The following is a 15,196-nucleotide window of genomic DNA, read 5'->3' as shown; positions in this document are numbered from 1 at the left end:
TTTAAGTCAGATTTCCTTTGTTGAATTTTGAATGCTTATTGGATTGTTTCATGCGAATGTGTCAGATTTTGCGTTTTGAAGGTTTCTCCTTTGAGGGGACTGAATTTGTTGAATTTCGGCTTTGTTGTTGTTTGAATTTTGAGAAATTTCTTTGAAAACGACTGGAAAACAGCGAATTGCCAGGGACGGCAAGATTTTTGGGATGGGGAGGGAGTCTCCGGAGAAGAAGTTTAAGTATGGGCGAATTTGTGCTGAATTCTGCGGATTGATTCTGCAGAAGACATCAAGATGGATCAGCAGACCACGATGTCCGCCGCGAAACAACATCTTGTTCTCATGCCTTTAATGCTGAGTGACCAACCGACAGCGGTCATTTCCCCAGGACAGATCATCGAAGAGTTTCGTGCATTACCTGCGGACCAGGTCTATCAGACTGCCAAACTCTATCTGCATGAGATCTGTGGGAAAGGACAAGAATTCCTGGACTCGGTCGCGATCGATCTCTACACTTTTGTCAAGGATGGCGAATTTTGGAGAGGACACGAGACTCAGGAATTCTTGTCCTTTCCTACAGATCTCACGCAGATAGAGTTTGGCAGTCTGATAGACCTGGTCCGCAGGCAGTGCGCGCAACTCTTCGATGATCTGACCAGGGGAAATGACCGCTGTCGGTTGGTCACTTAGCATTGAAGGCAGTAGATCAAATGCTCAAGGCAGTCTGATCTCACCAGATAGGTCGAGTCATAGAGGAACCAGACCACAACCACCAGCACGCACGTCCAGAGATCTCCCAGCCCGACCGTACAACAGTTGTCAAAGGGCACAAGTGAAGATCAAAAGGAGTGTATCATTGCAATGCAAAAGAATCCGACTGTAAAGACTGTCCTGAACTCTCGATTCCCTTCTCCGATGGATCTCCCGGATCCCATGAACTCGTTCGATGATCCTCGGATTCCTTCTTGGATTCCTTAGGTGATCAAGTTGATTGACCCCTCTCGTAATGCCCAAATAGTCTCTCCCGACTATAAGGCCACCATCAGGCACACACACCTCTGCAAACCATCTGCTCTAGGTACATGCAACCGGATTCCCTACTACAGTATGTATGCAGAAGCTGACGGGGGGTACCTAGCCCGGGGCTACAATTTCCCAGAAAGGAATATAGTGGTACACCCACGGAATCACGTCAAGCTTTCAATTCTCATATGTCTACCTAGGTAGTAGGAGCTGGCATCCGTCGTTACGTCGCCTGACTGAACAACCAGTTCACTAAGACCAAGCGACCTGGATTCAGCCTGACTCGATCGACACCTGATGAGCCAAGTCATAAATAGCACAACGTGCGAGAATTGAAAAGAGTCTTCAGTGCGACAAGTGCCATAACTTTGCATATAACTTGCGAAAGTTTCCATGCTCGAGAAAAGGTCAAAACATCTGCAGTGCTATGGCTTATCGATTAGCACAAGTATGGCACGATTGTGGGGAGAGAAATAGCGCGCTTGTCTGCCGGCACCAAAACGACGAGCGGAGACAGGCGAGTCAGGCTCCGCATGCCAAGCCCTGCGACGGTTTTCAAGTTCCGGTTTCCAACCGGCGCTCCACCACTTCCTTCAATCATCTATTCTATGATAGATGGATGTTTGACATGGAAATTCCGGAAATTGGAAAGCACTGCAAGCATGCACGTTGGTTTCAGATTAGAATGGAAGTGCAGTGCAGTGACTGTCAAAGTGCAGAGGTAGCTCCACAACATAATCAGATGGGCCATGCATGATGTAGCACATATTGTACGAATTGTACAGTACCGCCGTGCCGAGGCGAGCGTTGACTCTGTATGGGCTGAGGTACGAAGAGGAAGTGATTACAGTATTACACTGTAAGTGAGAATCCAGCGACTAGTGCAAAGGACCACTGCCCCGGAGTGCTACAAGCTCTATCAGGTTTACATTGTTCCACCGGAGAAAACCCCCAAGTAATCCTTTCTGATGCTACCCGAGGAATAAATTGATGTGGATCACCGGAGACTGTACTCACTACTCACTAGTACTACTCAGTGTACTGTAAGTACAGTATGTTAGTATGTCACTATGTCGGAATGTCGAGGGTCCAGCACAAACCCAAAGCATGAACCATCTTCCCGGAAGCCGATACTGGCAAAAGCACTTCGCGACAGAGATTAGGCTATTTGAACCGATTTCATTGACCACGACTAAGACTGCTGATTTGTTGTCTATCTCAGAATAGTACCCGGAGTTCCATTTCAGGGTCTTATTCTCTGATACCGTATCTACTGGATGAGCCCTTATGCAGTACCTCGGTCGCAAATGTTGCAACACACAACTAAATTCCCTCCAGTGCTTCGGCGCCTTTGAGCTGGCCATGAACGAGTAACAAGACTGCAAGTCACGAATCAGATCTGCATGAATCATCCGAGGAGCGACATGGCCAATCCATCCAAGTCAGGAAAGATCCTTCTCTTTCCACCCCGCCGGTAGTTAAATGAATCAGAGGACACGATGTTTCATCAAGCCGACTGATCAAGCCTCTAATGCCGCCACCTCTCCGGTCCAGTCACAGATTGGATCATTATGTCATCCAGCTATATACAAACTGAACAGCACTGCAATGATGATATCGACAGACAGGGATGGAGCCCGCCAGTCTGCTATCAAAGTGAAGCAATAGTCGGCGGTCTAGCCTTGTCCCGAGCCGCGATGGCTGGAGCGGCTGGAGGGTCTTAACCTAAAACGCATCTAGCTTTCCCCACTCTTGGCCATTTCAACCTCAAACGCCAAGAAATCATCTTCACCTCAGCGTGTGCACTACTAGCGCCCAAGAGGGACCACCTGGGCCTGGTATCCGCCGGAGGAACCACACAGCGCAAATGCGGTATGTCAGACCGTTGACACGGATCCGATCAAGCAGGGGCCACCTGCCCCATCCAGGCGTGAGTCCGTCACTGTGAAACCCGAGCTGTCGCAGAATGCCGCCCAAGATCGGCCAGCTCGGGTCTAAGGGGTTTGGGAGTCGGACGAACCGAACCCTAGCCGGGCCCCTCCGACTCAGATTGAACCCTGAAATAATCTTGGAAGGAGTCAGTGCTCTATCGGCCATACACTCCCCCATCGCCTCCAGACTAGTCGAGGGGATCCGTTCCTAGACAGTAGTACGGAGTCAGGACCCATTTATGCATGTCTCGGTGGATCTGCCCTGTGGTTTCTAGCAAATCGCCCAGGCCTGCAGAACGCCGCTACTCCCCTCTTTCCTCCAGGAGACCTGGATAGCTTCATCTATCTGGGACCCCGGGGCTGCTCCTTTCGGAACAATATGCTTACTCCACCTGTAGTCGACGGCACGACTGGTGGAACAGTAGTCTACAACAGTCTACACTCTCCAGGACCCGCCATACCAGGTACAAGCTTCGCTTCCAAGGGGCTCTCGATTACTGCAGAGAATCTGTCAGATTTGATGGAATCTGATGCCGCCTGCGTGGCCGACACCATCTCACAGCTGCAGTGCTAGTCCCATCGACCGACAGCAAGAGACATATAAAACCTGGTCGACAGCACCACCATGGCTTCTACTTTTTTCTTCTATCATCAGTCCTTCAATTCATTCTTCATTCTTTCCAGGTCTAGTACCTATCCATTCACTTTCCCACGAGCTGACTTCATTGACTGAAGTCCCTCATCGCATTCTTTCGACCTCGTCTTCATTCGCCTCATCCTAACAGATCCCAATTTTCTTGCTACGCTGTGCGTGCATTACCTCTCAACCTCAAATCAAAAATGTCTGTCCCTAAGATTGCTGGTATCCTCCTCGGATCGGCCGCCATGGTCTCCGCTCACGGCTACGTTACCGGTGCTGTCGTTGATGGCCAGTACTATGGCGGTTACCTTGCCGACTCCTACGGCTACATGGCCGATCCTCCCAAGGTCATCGGCTGGTCCACCACTGTCCGTGACAACGGCTTCGTCGATGGCACCGGCTACGCGACTCCCGACATCATCTGCCACCGTGGTGCTAAGCCCGGCGCTATTTCCGCCCCCATTAAGGCCGGTGGTAAGGTCGAGCTCCAGTGGACCCAGTGGCCCGAAAGCCACAAGGGTCCTGTCCTGAACTACCTCGCCAAGTGCGACGGTGACTGCTCTACCGCCGACAAGACCAGCCTCGAGTGGTTCAAGATCGAGGCTGAGGGTCTCTTCAATGATGGCACGTGGGCCTCCGATGCCCTGATTGCCAACAACAACACTGGCTCCGTCACCATCCCCAGCTCCCTCGCCGCTGGTAACTACGTTCTCCGTCACGAGATCATCGCTCTGCACTCTGCCGAGAACAAGGATGGTGCTCAGAACTACCCCCAGTGCTTGAACCTCAAGGTCACTGGTGGTGGCAGCGACTCCCCCTCCGGTGTCGTCGGCACCTCCCTCTACAAGGACACTGACCCCGGTATCCTCGTCAACATCTACAACAACCTGAAGAGCTACGTTATCCCCGGTCCCGCTGTCTACTCGGCCGGTGATTCCTCTTCCTCTGGCTCCAACGCCGCCGCCCCTGCCACCACTGCCGCCGCCACTCCCACTGGTACCTCCTCCGGTGCTTCTTCCGTTAGTGCTTCCCCCAAATCCAGCTCCGTTGTGAGCGCCTCCTCCACCCCAGACCATCCCAAGTCTACTCGCCTGCCCCGTCCCTCGCCCAGCGGTCGCCCAAAGAAGCATTGCAAGCCCAAGAACAAGAAGAAGACGACCACTTCTGCTGCCACTGCTGCTGCCACTGCCACTACCACCACGGCTACTACTGCCGGAGAAGCCGCCGCTACCATTACAGCAAACGTTACTGACTCGATTCATGCACAGACTTCTAGCGCCGCTGACTCCGTCACCGTTACCGCCAGCGCTGGAGGCCAGTCCGCCCAGGCTACCTCCGCCCCCGGCAGCAGCTCTGGCTCCGCCTCCTCTGGTTCTTCCACTTCCTCTGGCTCCGCCTCCTCTGGCTCCGCCTCCTCTGGCTCCGCCTCCTCTGGCTCCGCCTCCTCTGGCTCCGCCTCTTCTTCTTCCGGCGCCAGCTCTTACAACTCCCAGGACTGGTCCTCCTACCTGAGCTCCCTCAGCGCCGAACAGGCCCTGAGCGTTGTTCGTGACACCATCAAGTGGCTCGTCAGCGACCAGAAGATTCACGCCCGTGACCTCCGCGTCTAAATCTTTGCACCTTTTCTTCCTGCCCAAGTGCAAAATGTCCACTGTCAAGTCGGTCACCACCTCCAAAAGTGATTTTGGTCTTTGACGGTTCCTTTTTCCCTTGTATGAGGCACTGATCTCTGGTTTTATTGGTCGTGTCTGATTCTCTGGTCCACATTTTTGATTTGGTACTGTGTTGTTGAGGATCTGGTTTATCCCCTGCACGTACGTGGCAATTTTTTCGGATCTGCAAGGGTGTACTGTACAAGTAGTCCCCCCCCCCCCCCTTTCTCATCTAGTGTTCACATTCTTTCTTTTCTTCTACCCCACTTGGCCTTTTGTTTTTCCCTCAATATCTTATTGAGAAGGCCAGGTGATTTGGGATCTTCCAGATCAACTTCTTAGACATACTTCTCATGGTTTTCGAATGGACTTGTTTGACTGCTCTGAATCTTCGATCTTCCTAGTGTAGTCTTGAATAATTGACAGCTGGTCGAACTTCAGTCGTCTGTTTGTAAAGACGAGGCGTCTCCCTTTTCTTTTTGCCACTGGGTCCCCATGATACGATCTATAATGTCGTCTGTCTGCGAAACATTGCTCAGCGGGAAGCCTTAGCTAGATTCTCTGTCCATGTCGACATTGATCAATCGCGAATACTAGCAGGTGGCCGAATCGGTTGCCCAGGTGTTGAGCAAAGCCACCCAGACTTGTACCGTATTCATAGAATTCGACAGTCGCTGTTTCGTTTAAAAGTTTATGAAACGCGCCGTGACCACTGACTCGCTACCTGTTCAATATTGATCATCGGATTGTCAAGGGACGAGTGCCGGGCAAATCTTCTAGCTCGCTATTTCTTCTTCTTAGTCTTATCCACCACCTCAACCCACTGACTCTTCAAGCCCCGACGAGCAAGCGCAGTGTCCACCACTTTTCGCTGGTCACCCTGCACCAGAACCTCCATGATACCCTTGGGCGCACCAACGGCCTGCGTGACGCTCGTGCTACTGGCGCACTTCTTTTGCAACTCCTCCGCCAGAAGAGTGGGGATAATGCCGAAGATTTCCAGATTCGTCACCTTGGTGACAGTCTTGGAGCCCGTGCGTTTTTCAAGCGTGACGACGGCCTTGGGGGCTGCGCCGGCCTTGGGCTTCACGTCTGCCAGGGTCTGGCCTGATTTGAGAATGGCATAGTGGGGCTGCAGGAGGGCGTGGTCTTCGATGAGTCGCCTGAGTAGGCCGTCGCGGGTGACTTTGCCGCGTTTGAGGGTTCCTTGGTCCTCTGGGAAGTTGGATGTGAAGACGTTGTTGGCTAGGAAAGGGTTGAGGTTGATAACACGGCGGTTGTCGGCGGAAACGAGGTTTTGGGATTGCGTGTACTGCTCGAGATGGGTGGAGACGTCGGAGTATTTGTAGAAATTCTTAGGGTTGCTGGAGGAAGAGGCGGGGAAGATGTCCGGGGTGAGCTTTTGCGTTGGTCGGTATAAGGTTTGGACATTGAGTGTTTGACCAACGGAGGGGTCGGCCTCGTCCGTAGCAGCGGGCTTTTTGCTGTCGTTCGACGAGGGGGTTTTGTGGGAAGCTTCGAGTGAGGCCTTGGATGGGATTTTGTATGGAACAAATTGCTCCACGCGGCGATCATTGAAATCCACATCCATGATGTATGTTTCTTGTCCGCTGCGATCTTTGGACTTGACCAGTTGCATTTTGTCCAGATGTTTGATGAACTTTTTCACGTTCTTCCAGCTCGTCTTTTTGATGGTGTAGTACTGTGCTTGCTGCGCAGAGCGGATGGGTAGATATGGGGTGATGAGATTTGCGATCAACATCGAGGGCGACACAGGTAAAGACAACCCGTGGTTGGCCGCAGAGGGATTGTCCTGTTTCAACTTGTAGATTGCATAGATGAAGGCTTTGACGAAGGCGTCATCAATTTCTGAATAAATACGAATGAGTTAGGGTCTTTTTGGTCTCCAGTCTTCAGGAACAAGGCTTGTAGCAGAGTTGTCATCATTGCACATACCCTTGGTTGTAGGCTCCGGCTCCTGTTCAGCAGTCACCTCGTCTTCCGCCACGGGGGCTCCGTCGGGAGTTTCGTTGGAAAGTTCCGCAGACTCTTCGGCTGTCTCGTCAAGCCCCAGTCCCTCGGCTGCAGCATTGAGCTCCTCCGTGTCACTTGCCCCCTCATCCCATCCTTTCAAGTACTCCGGCGCTGGACATCCAGGCCGAGATGATGGGCTCCACGCCCACAGCTCATCGCCTTCCCAGTGGAGACCTCGCACCGCATGGCCCTTCGCACCTTGGACCTCCTTCAAGGCCGCCACGTCGATCTCGCAGACACCGACAAAGCGAGGTACGCTGTGACTGTCCAATCCTGCCACCGCAACGACCGCTCCCTTGACCGCGCGCTCAGGGAAGGGAGGCTCGTTAGCCAGACCGGGAGTCATGAGGTCCGCACCACCGCGCAGCTTCTGCATCACCATTTCGGGTGTATACAGCAGAGACACCAATCCCGGATTTTGCCAGAGGGTGTAGACTGTCGGATATAGGCGCTTGTCTGAACCCGGCCCATGTTCTACCTTGAACCACAATACCCGCTCATCTCCATCGGGATGGGCGCCTACGTAGACTGTCCCGGAGACCTCCCGGAGATCAGGGCCTGCAGTGGTTGTGAAACGGGCCGAGGCGGTATTCTCTGGGAGAAGCGCATTGCGTATTGAGGCCAAGGTCGGCGCCGTAGCTCCGTCGGTGGGCGTGTCGGCGGTGGGTTCGGGGATTGTGATCTGGTAGTCTTTGATGATCTGATCGGCAATCTTCCTGCGGTCTGAGGACCTAATTGGGGAGATGTTTTTGATCTGCTCAAAGGTCAGCTTGACACTCTCTATTCAACGATACACGCTCCCGAGAGTGAATCCATGCTGGTCTGTTATCCTCTGTAGGCTTCCGATGATGGAGGGGCTGCGGGGAGAAGAGGGGTAGTCCTACAGTAGGCTTCTTCTTGAACATGACGAAGAAAGAAGGTGTTATTTGTGAAAGTGAAGATGAGGTAGGAGAGAATATGGTCTTAACTCATGAAGGAAAACGAATGGAGGACTCCAAGAATCAGTTCCGGTTGGAATGGTACAAAGCTATGGCCGCCGACATGGCAGAGGATGCATGAGCACGCAAGAAAAATCCCCGCCGCCCCGCTTCAAGACTCCGCCCAAGAAAAAAAACAAGAGGCTGAAGAATAGTCTAGGACTCTAGTACTGATTCTTGCCCTTACACTCCTACGTCCGCCTGGTCTCTCGTAGGACTGAAATCATCAGTTTGCTCCGAGGAGATGACAATGACAAGACCCAATCCGAGTAGATCCGCTACTCTCGAACGGTCGCCACCGCAGCACTATAGAGTCATCGCCAGAGTGGGAATCTTGGATCACTACACAACGTGATGACAGGATATCACAAGACGGGTTCGTTAGCAGGCCTGAGTGTGTGTATAAACTGCCTTACTCACCATTTACTACATGTATCATAGTAGGCTTGCAGCCATGCAGTGCCACTGGACGGGATGTCGATCAACCGATCGAGTTCGTCCTGCCACCTGCGGAATCCTGTCCACCTGGACTGACGTCGATCTCGCGCCTCTTTGCTTTTGTGACTTACTACTTCAACTACCATTTTGGCATACTTCATATATATCGTAATCTACAGGCTACTATTCTTATAACTCAATGATACAGCCTGAGCCATGCCAGTCTATCACATTGGTGAGCACTGCACTCTTCTCCCTGACTAACACCTCTTTTCACACCGTTGGCCTTTTTCCGAAGAATGCGGGGGAGGCGCACCGACGTCAGTCACCCCATGAACATCGACACAAACTGACCAGACCCAGTTCTCTTCCGTCTGAAGGAAGGTGTGGCCCCAGCACAAGTTGATGCCTTTCATGAGAAAGCTAAGGGCATGGTAGGCAAGATTCCAGGTATGTATCTTTGAGAGCGAGAGAGCGAGAGAGCGAAGAAGTGGTGGGGCCTCACATGCAATGTAATGAAATGATCCTGACATGGTACATGACTGGCAGGATTGATTTCTCTCGAATGCAACAAACCCCTTCCAATCTGTCTACCGCGTGCACACGGGTTCGACATGGGACTCGTGGCGGTCCTGGAAAAGGCAGACACCGTTGCGACTTATGCTGTGCATCCAGCCCACTTGGAGTGAGTTGATAGTCAAAACAACAACCTTGCCCCATCATACTTGCAGGTGGCCGATCCTGCATGGTTCTGCACTGGATAAGAAAACTGACGGGACCTTTCAGAGTGCACAAGCTGAGAGAAGAGCTTTGTGACGATACGTTGGCCTATGATCTGGAGTTCTAGACCGGTTGACGGTCTTTCGGAAGAATCATCAGTGTCCACTGGCCGGAACGAACATGTCAGACGGAGAGCTTTGATTTTCATCGTAAGTTACGTGGATAATGCTCACCAGAAGCGTACACAGTACACACAAAGGATGAAAGATTCGACGATACTTGGGAATATGAGATGAATCTTGAATCATGATCCAATTAGAATAACCAGAGAGACTTAGAACGCCGATGTACCTGGGTTCATATCATGACAACTTTTTTGGATCCCGCCCAGACCTCAATAGAACACAGCCGAAGAGAAAAGGAAACATATGCAGACAGAAGGGGATGCAAGGCTTCTTATTCTTTACTCCTTAGCATCCACCTTCTTGGCCGGGTGATCCCCATTGGACTCATCCTCGCGAGAGCGCTTCTCGCCAGTCGCCTGGATGGTGGGAATGCCCCGGGCGTCCTTCTTGAGACCGCCCTGTTGGTCTTCATTGCGGCGTTCCCGCCAGTCCCGCTTGTCCTCGCGATCCCGACCACCACGGCCACCGCGGCCACCACGGCCCCCACGGCCACGTCCACCACGACCTCCGCGACCTCCACGACCAGTGTTGGCAAAGACCTTGCCGGCCTTGATGTCAGCCACCTTCTCGTCGCAGTACTCCTTCTTGCTCTTGATGACGAGCTCCTCGCCCTTCCACTTGGGCTTCTCGGCAAGCTCCAAAAAGGCCTTCTGCTTCTCCTCATCGGCAAACTCGACGAAGACGCTGGCCTTGAAGGTCTTATCTTGTGTGCGGCGCAGGCGGACGGCCTTGATAGGTCCGTAGGGCTCGAAGAAGGCCTCAATGTCGAGCTGGGTGGTGGGCTCCTCCTCGCCAAACTTGCCGAATCCCTTGGCGTAGATGCTGCGGGCCATGGCCTTGTCCTCAAAGACCTTGACGGCCTCGGCGTTGTTGTTGAGATTGATGGACTCGGGCAGAGGGACCTTGCGCTTGACGGCGGTGTCATTCTCGGTCAATTCCAGGGTCTCGGAATCCTTCAGAGCCTTGACGATGGCCTCGAAGGGTTGGAAGCGTCGCATACGCTTGAAGGAGTGGAGGAGTTCCAGAGGAACAGCGTTGTTAGTGCTCCCACCAACCTTGGAGAGCAGGAACTTATCCATGGGCAGGTTGGAATCGGAGAAGTAAAATTCAACCTATCACAAATCAGATCAGCAAGAGTACTCACTCGCAGATGAGCTGAAAGTGATGCGTAGTCTTACCTGCTTGCGGATCTCCACAGGGTCGTCCGTCTCCTTCTGGGAGGATGGGTCGAACTTGGCATTGTTGGCGCGAGCGAAGCGACCACCACGACCACCCTGCTGAGGGCGCGAGTCACGCTGCTGCTGCGACTTCTCCTCAGCCTGCTCTGACTTCTCACCTAATTTGGCTGCTTCCGCGACAATGCGAGCCTCATCCGCATCGGTCTTGTCAGTCGTCTCCACCTCAGTGGAGGCACCATTCTCCTTCAGCTCAGCGAGGACGTTCTGCACATCCTGCTCAGCAGCCATGTTGGCGGTGGGCTTCTGCTCCTCAGCCATGGCGAATGTAGTGAGAGGCGAAGGTGAGAGGTGACTTTAGATGAGGGATGCGCGGATGTGAGAAGATGCGCAGACAATGTGTTTTGCGCGATGTGAATCCGACCGTGATAACTTGATTCACCTGGATATCAATTCGCGTTTGAGTTGTCAAAAATGGGTTCACAAGAATGGTGGAGAGTAAGAGAAAAAAAATAAGATTGGCGAAGGTCGTCGCATTGAGTGAGCTCGGCGGGGGATTTTTTCGGGACGCGGAAGCTGCGTTATTGCCTGAGGTGTCAACACTAGTCCCAAGGCAGCCTAGCAGGCTCCACTAGGCAGACAGAGCATCCACTTTCAGTAACCATAGGCATGTGTACCTTTGTGCAGCAGCGTGAAGATTTGACATGAGCATGGCATTAAGAGAAGTCTCGACTAGTAGACAGAGGCTTGTTGAAGAACGAATACTATGAGAAGCTCAGTCTTTTTTGATTTGCATAAAGCATTCTATGAACTAATACAGAATTTATCATGCAGCAGCCGATGGCTAAGCCCGAGGTCGTGCCTGCCTCATCACAATCGACCTTGCCTCGTAGAGCGTTGTGCAACATTGCTAGCGTGTGACCGATAGACTCATACCGAGTCTGAGTACATCAAAATGTTCTGACTTCCTCTGGCTCATGTTCTTAAGATTCGACTTCACTCTGACGCAAAGTCTGGCCTTCAAGTCAAACCCCCTCGTCCAGGTCCAGGCGACCTTCCCGGGTGCTAGTAGCAAGCAGGAAAAAAGGCTCTTATCCATCTTCTTCTTGCCGACGAACGACGATCTATCATCCTTCTGATGACACCGGACCTAGTCAGATGAGACCTTGATTTGCTCTCGCATTAGCCACTTGTGTACGAAATCGAAACGTCAAGACTGTGTTCTTGGGAATCGCTCATCGTCGATTGAACATGCAGGATGGCAGATGGCAAGCAAGAGACTCCGCATGCTCAATTTCAGATACAGGATGTATGGTCAGGATCTGTATCTCGAGCTCTCGATTGCTAATACATTGAACCAGGTAATTTACATGGCCATCGTAGGCCCTCTGATGCTCGCTGCTGCCTTCGAATGGGTTCTTTGGCTCGCTGCATTCCTGTATTGTTTGATCAAAGTGTACATCAAGGCTGATCACTGGAGCATCAAGGTCCTCGCTGTTGTGATGATTGTATTGTTCACATCGTTCAGGTATGTCATTTCTCCCCCTATGCTCAGTAGAGCAATCTTGATCTTCTAACAATGAACACCTCTCCGACAGACTGGCGTTTCTTCCTGTGATGATCGTGACACTACCTCTTCCCCTCGGGATCTCACAATACATCCCAGCCAATATTGCCACGGTTTTTCAATGGTTTGCTTTCTGGGCATTCTCGGTTCTGCTCATCGGTCCCTGGCTCTTCTGCGTATATGGGCTCGTGACGAATCACCTCGGGAAGAATAAACGGATCAAGCAAGTTCTGGATGATCGGACTGCTCCAAAGACGGTCGTCGTCATGCCCGTGTATAAAGAAGACCCCGAGACCCTGATCAAGGCTGTCGAATCTGTGGTGGATAGCGACTACCCAGCCTCGTGTGTTCATATCTTTCTTTCCTGGGATGGCGACACAATCGACGAGTCCTACCTTCGCGTGATACACCACCTCGGGATTCCCATCTCACTCCGGAGCTACCCTCAAAGCATTGATGTGGTCTACAAGGGGGTCCGAATCACGGTGTCACGTTTCAAACATGGAGGTAAGAGACATTGCCAGAAGCAGACTTTCAAGCTCATTGATCGAGTCTACATGGACTACCTGAAGCTGCACGATGATCTTTTCGTTCTGTTCATCGATTCAGATTGTATTCTCGATCAGTATTGCTTGCAGAACTTCATGTACGATATGGAGCTCAAACCTGGCAGCCCTCACAACATGCTGGCAATGACGGGCATCATAACCTCTACAACGACCAAAAATTCACTTCTCACGATTCTCCAGGACATGGAATATATTCACGGGCAACTCTTTGAGAGATCGGTGGAATCTGGATGTGGTGCAGTGACCTGTCTGCCCGGGGCCCTGACTATTCTCCGGTTTTCGGCCTTTCGAAAGATGGCCAAATATTACTTTGCGGACAAGGCGGAACAGTGTGACGATCTGTTCGACTACGGTAAATGCCATCTCGGGGAGGATCGCTGGCTCACTCATCTCTTCATGATCGGGGCCAAGAAGCCGTACCAGATCCAGATGTGTACCGGAGCGTTCTGCAAGACCGAGGCGGTCCAGACTTTCAAAAGCCTGATGAAACAACGTCGGCGATGGTTCCTGGGCTTCATCACCAACGAAGCGTGCATGCTGACCGATGTGCGACTCTGGGCTCGATATCCATTATTGTGTATTGTACGCTTCATGCAAAACACAATCCGCACCACCGCGCTCTTGTTCTTCATCATTGCGATTGCTCTCATCACGACTTCCAAGAAAGTGGACGATCTTCCAGTCGGTTTCATTGGGGTGTCGGTGGGACTGAACTACTTGCTGATGTTTTACTTTGGCCTGCAGCTGAAGCGCTTTAAGACCTGGCTGTATCCGCTAATGTTTGTTGTGAACCCTTTCTTCAACTGGCTGTATATGGTGTACGGCATCTTCACTGCTGGTCAACGGACTTGGGGTGGCCCCCGAGCTGATGCGGCCGCCGCAGACACCCATACAACCCCAGCTCAGGCGGTAGAGAAGGCTCGAGCCCAAGGTGATGAGTTGAATGTGGATGTTGACACTTTCCGGGCAGGGACCGTCCGCCGTCGATCGGTTCCTGTGCGGCCCTCTGTGAAAGTAGAGGGTCGATTTGCTCCCGCGGAGCACATGGCGGATGGTGGTTATGGGCAGACTCAACAGCACATGCCGGGTACGATCCAGACGGACGGCCCCTTACCTCAGGTTCCCCGAATCCATTACCCAGGTCACTTCCACTACTCGTCCGATTCTCTCGTCAGTGGGTGCTCTGATTGTGGTTCACATACCGTGTCTTTACCGCACCATGTCGAGACCTTAATGAGCGAAGAGGACCATCGAAAGCTATACTATGCTCAACGGGCCGCAGGGTCACTCGGCATGGCGAGCTTGGGGAACAGATCCGAGGGCCATCTTCCAAACCCTGTGGCACGCCCGCCACGAGGGACTGTCGCCGAAGCCTGGGATACCGAATCTGCCTCGCCCAGTCGGATCACCTAGGATGTGGACCGCATGTGTGATGTCCTCGCGGGGGGTAGCGTGGCTGCGCGTTGAACGGTCGTTCCATTGAATTTGATCAACTGCACCACCGTCCCGCAAGAGGTCTATCACATACTTATCCTACATGTCTATCGGCAACGCCCAGCCTGGTCTAGAATCTGACTGTTCCCACGTGATGTCTTTCATTCCATCGTCCAGCGCTGCATATTGGCTTGAGATGCATTATTATCGCCTCCATCATTGCCCTTTACGAAATGTTAGCGGAAGAATACTCTTCGGGATATCCGTTGCCCCTTCTCTGTAGTCCTTTGAGCTCATTCTTTCCTAGTGTCGCATTACTAGAGTGCGGGCGCACCATCTTCATAGCTCCAATGTCTGAGAGAAGTTCATCTTTCTCATTTCAAGTCCGTTGGGAGCCGCTGTTGGCTTTCCACACTCACGTCGCCCTTGTAAGCTTTGCGCCCAGCACTCTCGGAGAGTGCTAACCTTGAACTTATTAAGGTCGTAATATACATATCTCCACGGCACCTCTTGGGTGATCACGGAGGAAGGATCTGGTCTCCTCATGGCGGTTCGCCCAGTAGCTTGGCATTACATGAAATGGTTCATGTTACGTGATTGTCGGTTGGGGTACCCTTTAGTCGACCCTGGACAATGGGACTCAGTGCATGCCGCTATGGAGGTAGGATATGCCAGGCTTTGAAGAGCATTGGGTAGTCACCTAGTCGTGACCATTAGACCTTGAACCACCCCATCCTAGCTGGAAGTGCCATGTCGGACTATGGCTGTTGCTCTAAATGACTCTAGCGTGCCTCAGCGAGGACGGCGGTCCCTGATTCAGGCCTTGAGGCGACGGCTTGGGTGTAGTGGCCAGACCG

At 52.3% G+C, this 15,196-nt stretch overlaps 5 protein-coding genes across 5 annotated transcripts; 3 read left to right on the top strand and 2 right to left on the bottom strand.

The window, feature by feature from the left end:
- Nucleotides 1–3,788: 3,788 nt before the first annotated feature.
- Nucleotides 3,789–5,198, top strand: N7539_002718 (AA9 family lytic polysaccharide monooxygenase; the record flags this gene model as incomplete). The annotated part of the gene is made up of 1 exon (XM_056932321.1): nucleotides 3,789–5,198. The coding sequence occupies one exon, from the start codon at nucleotides 3,789–3,791 to the stop codon at nucleotides 5,196–5,198; it is 1,410 nt and encodes a 469-aa protein (XP_056792280.1).
- Nucleotides 5,199–6,024: 826 nt separating this feature from the next.
- On the bottom strand, nucleotides 6,025–8,179 carry N7539_002717 (putative RNA binding protein Ligatin/Tma64; the record flags this gene model as incomplete). Its single annotated transcript, XM_056932320.1, has 3 exons — nucleotides 6,025–7,109; nucleotides 7,197–8,028; nucleotides 8,159–8,179. 3 exons carry the CDS (start codon nucleotides 8,177–8,179, stop codon nucleotides 6,025–6,027), a joined length of 1,938 nt encoding a protein of 645 aa, XP_056792279.1.
- Nucleotides 8,180–8,905: 726 nt separating this feature from the next.
- On the top strand, nucleotides 8,906–9,536 carry N7539_002716 (uncharacterized protein; the record flags this gene model as incomplete). The annotated part of the gene is given in 4 exon segments (XM_056932319.1): nucleotides 8,906–8,924; nucleotides 9,047–9,143; nucleotides 9,155–9,374; nucleotides 9,486–9,536. 4 exon segments carry the CDS (start codon nucleotides 8,906–8,908, stop codon nucleotides 9,534–9,536), a joined length of 387 nt encoding a protein of 128 aa, XP_056792278.1.
- Nucleotides 9,537–9,872: 336 nt separating this feature from the next.
- On the bottom strand, nucleotides 9,873–11,090 carry N7539_002715 (tRNA maturation protein LHP1; the record flags this gene model as incomplete). Its single annotated transcript, XM_056932318.1, has 2 exons — nucleotides 9,873–10,706; nucleotides 10,773–11,090. The coding sequence occupies 2 exons, from the start codon at nucleotides 11,088–11,090 to the stop codon at nucleotides 9,873–9,875; spliced, it is 1,152 nt and encodes a 383-aa protein (XP_056792277.1).
- Nucleotides 11,091–12,076: 986 nt separating this feature from the next.
- chsD (chitin synthase D) lies at nucleotides 12,077–14,318 on the top strand (the record flags this gene model as incomplete). Its single annotated transcript, XM_056932317.1, has 2 exons — nucleotides 12,077–12,297; nucleotides 12,368–14,318. The coding sequence occupies 2 exons, from the start codon at nucleotides 12,077–12,079 to the stop codon at nucleotides 14,316–14,318; spliced, it is 2,172 nt and encodes a 723-aa protein (XP_056792276.1).
- Between the last annotated feature and the right edge of the window lie 878 nt (nucleotides 14,319–15,196).

The sequence above is a fragment of the Penicillium diatomitis genome (genome assembly GCF_028827545.1).
Source record: "Penicillium diatomitis strain IBT 30728 chromosome Unknown utg000003l_segment0_segment0, whole genome shotgun sequence".
Lineage (NCBI taxonomy): Eukaryota > Fungi > Ascomycota > Eurotiomycetes > Eurotiales > Aspergillaceae > Penicillium > Penicillium diatomitis.
The sequence above is the reverse complement of the archived record's forward strand: the minus strand, read 5'-3'. Positions and strand labels throughout refer to the sequence as shown.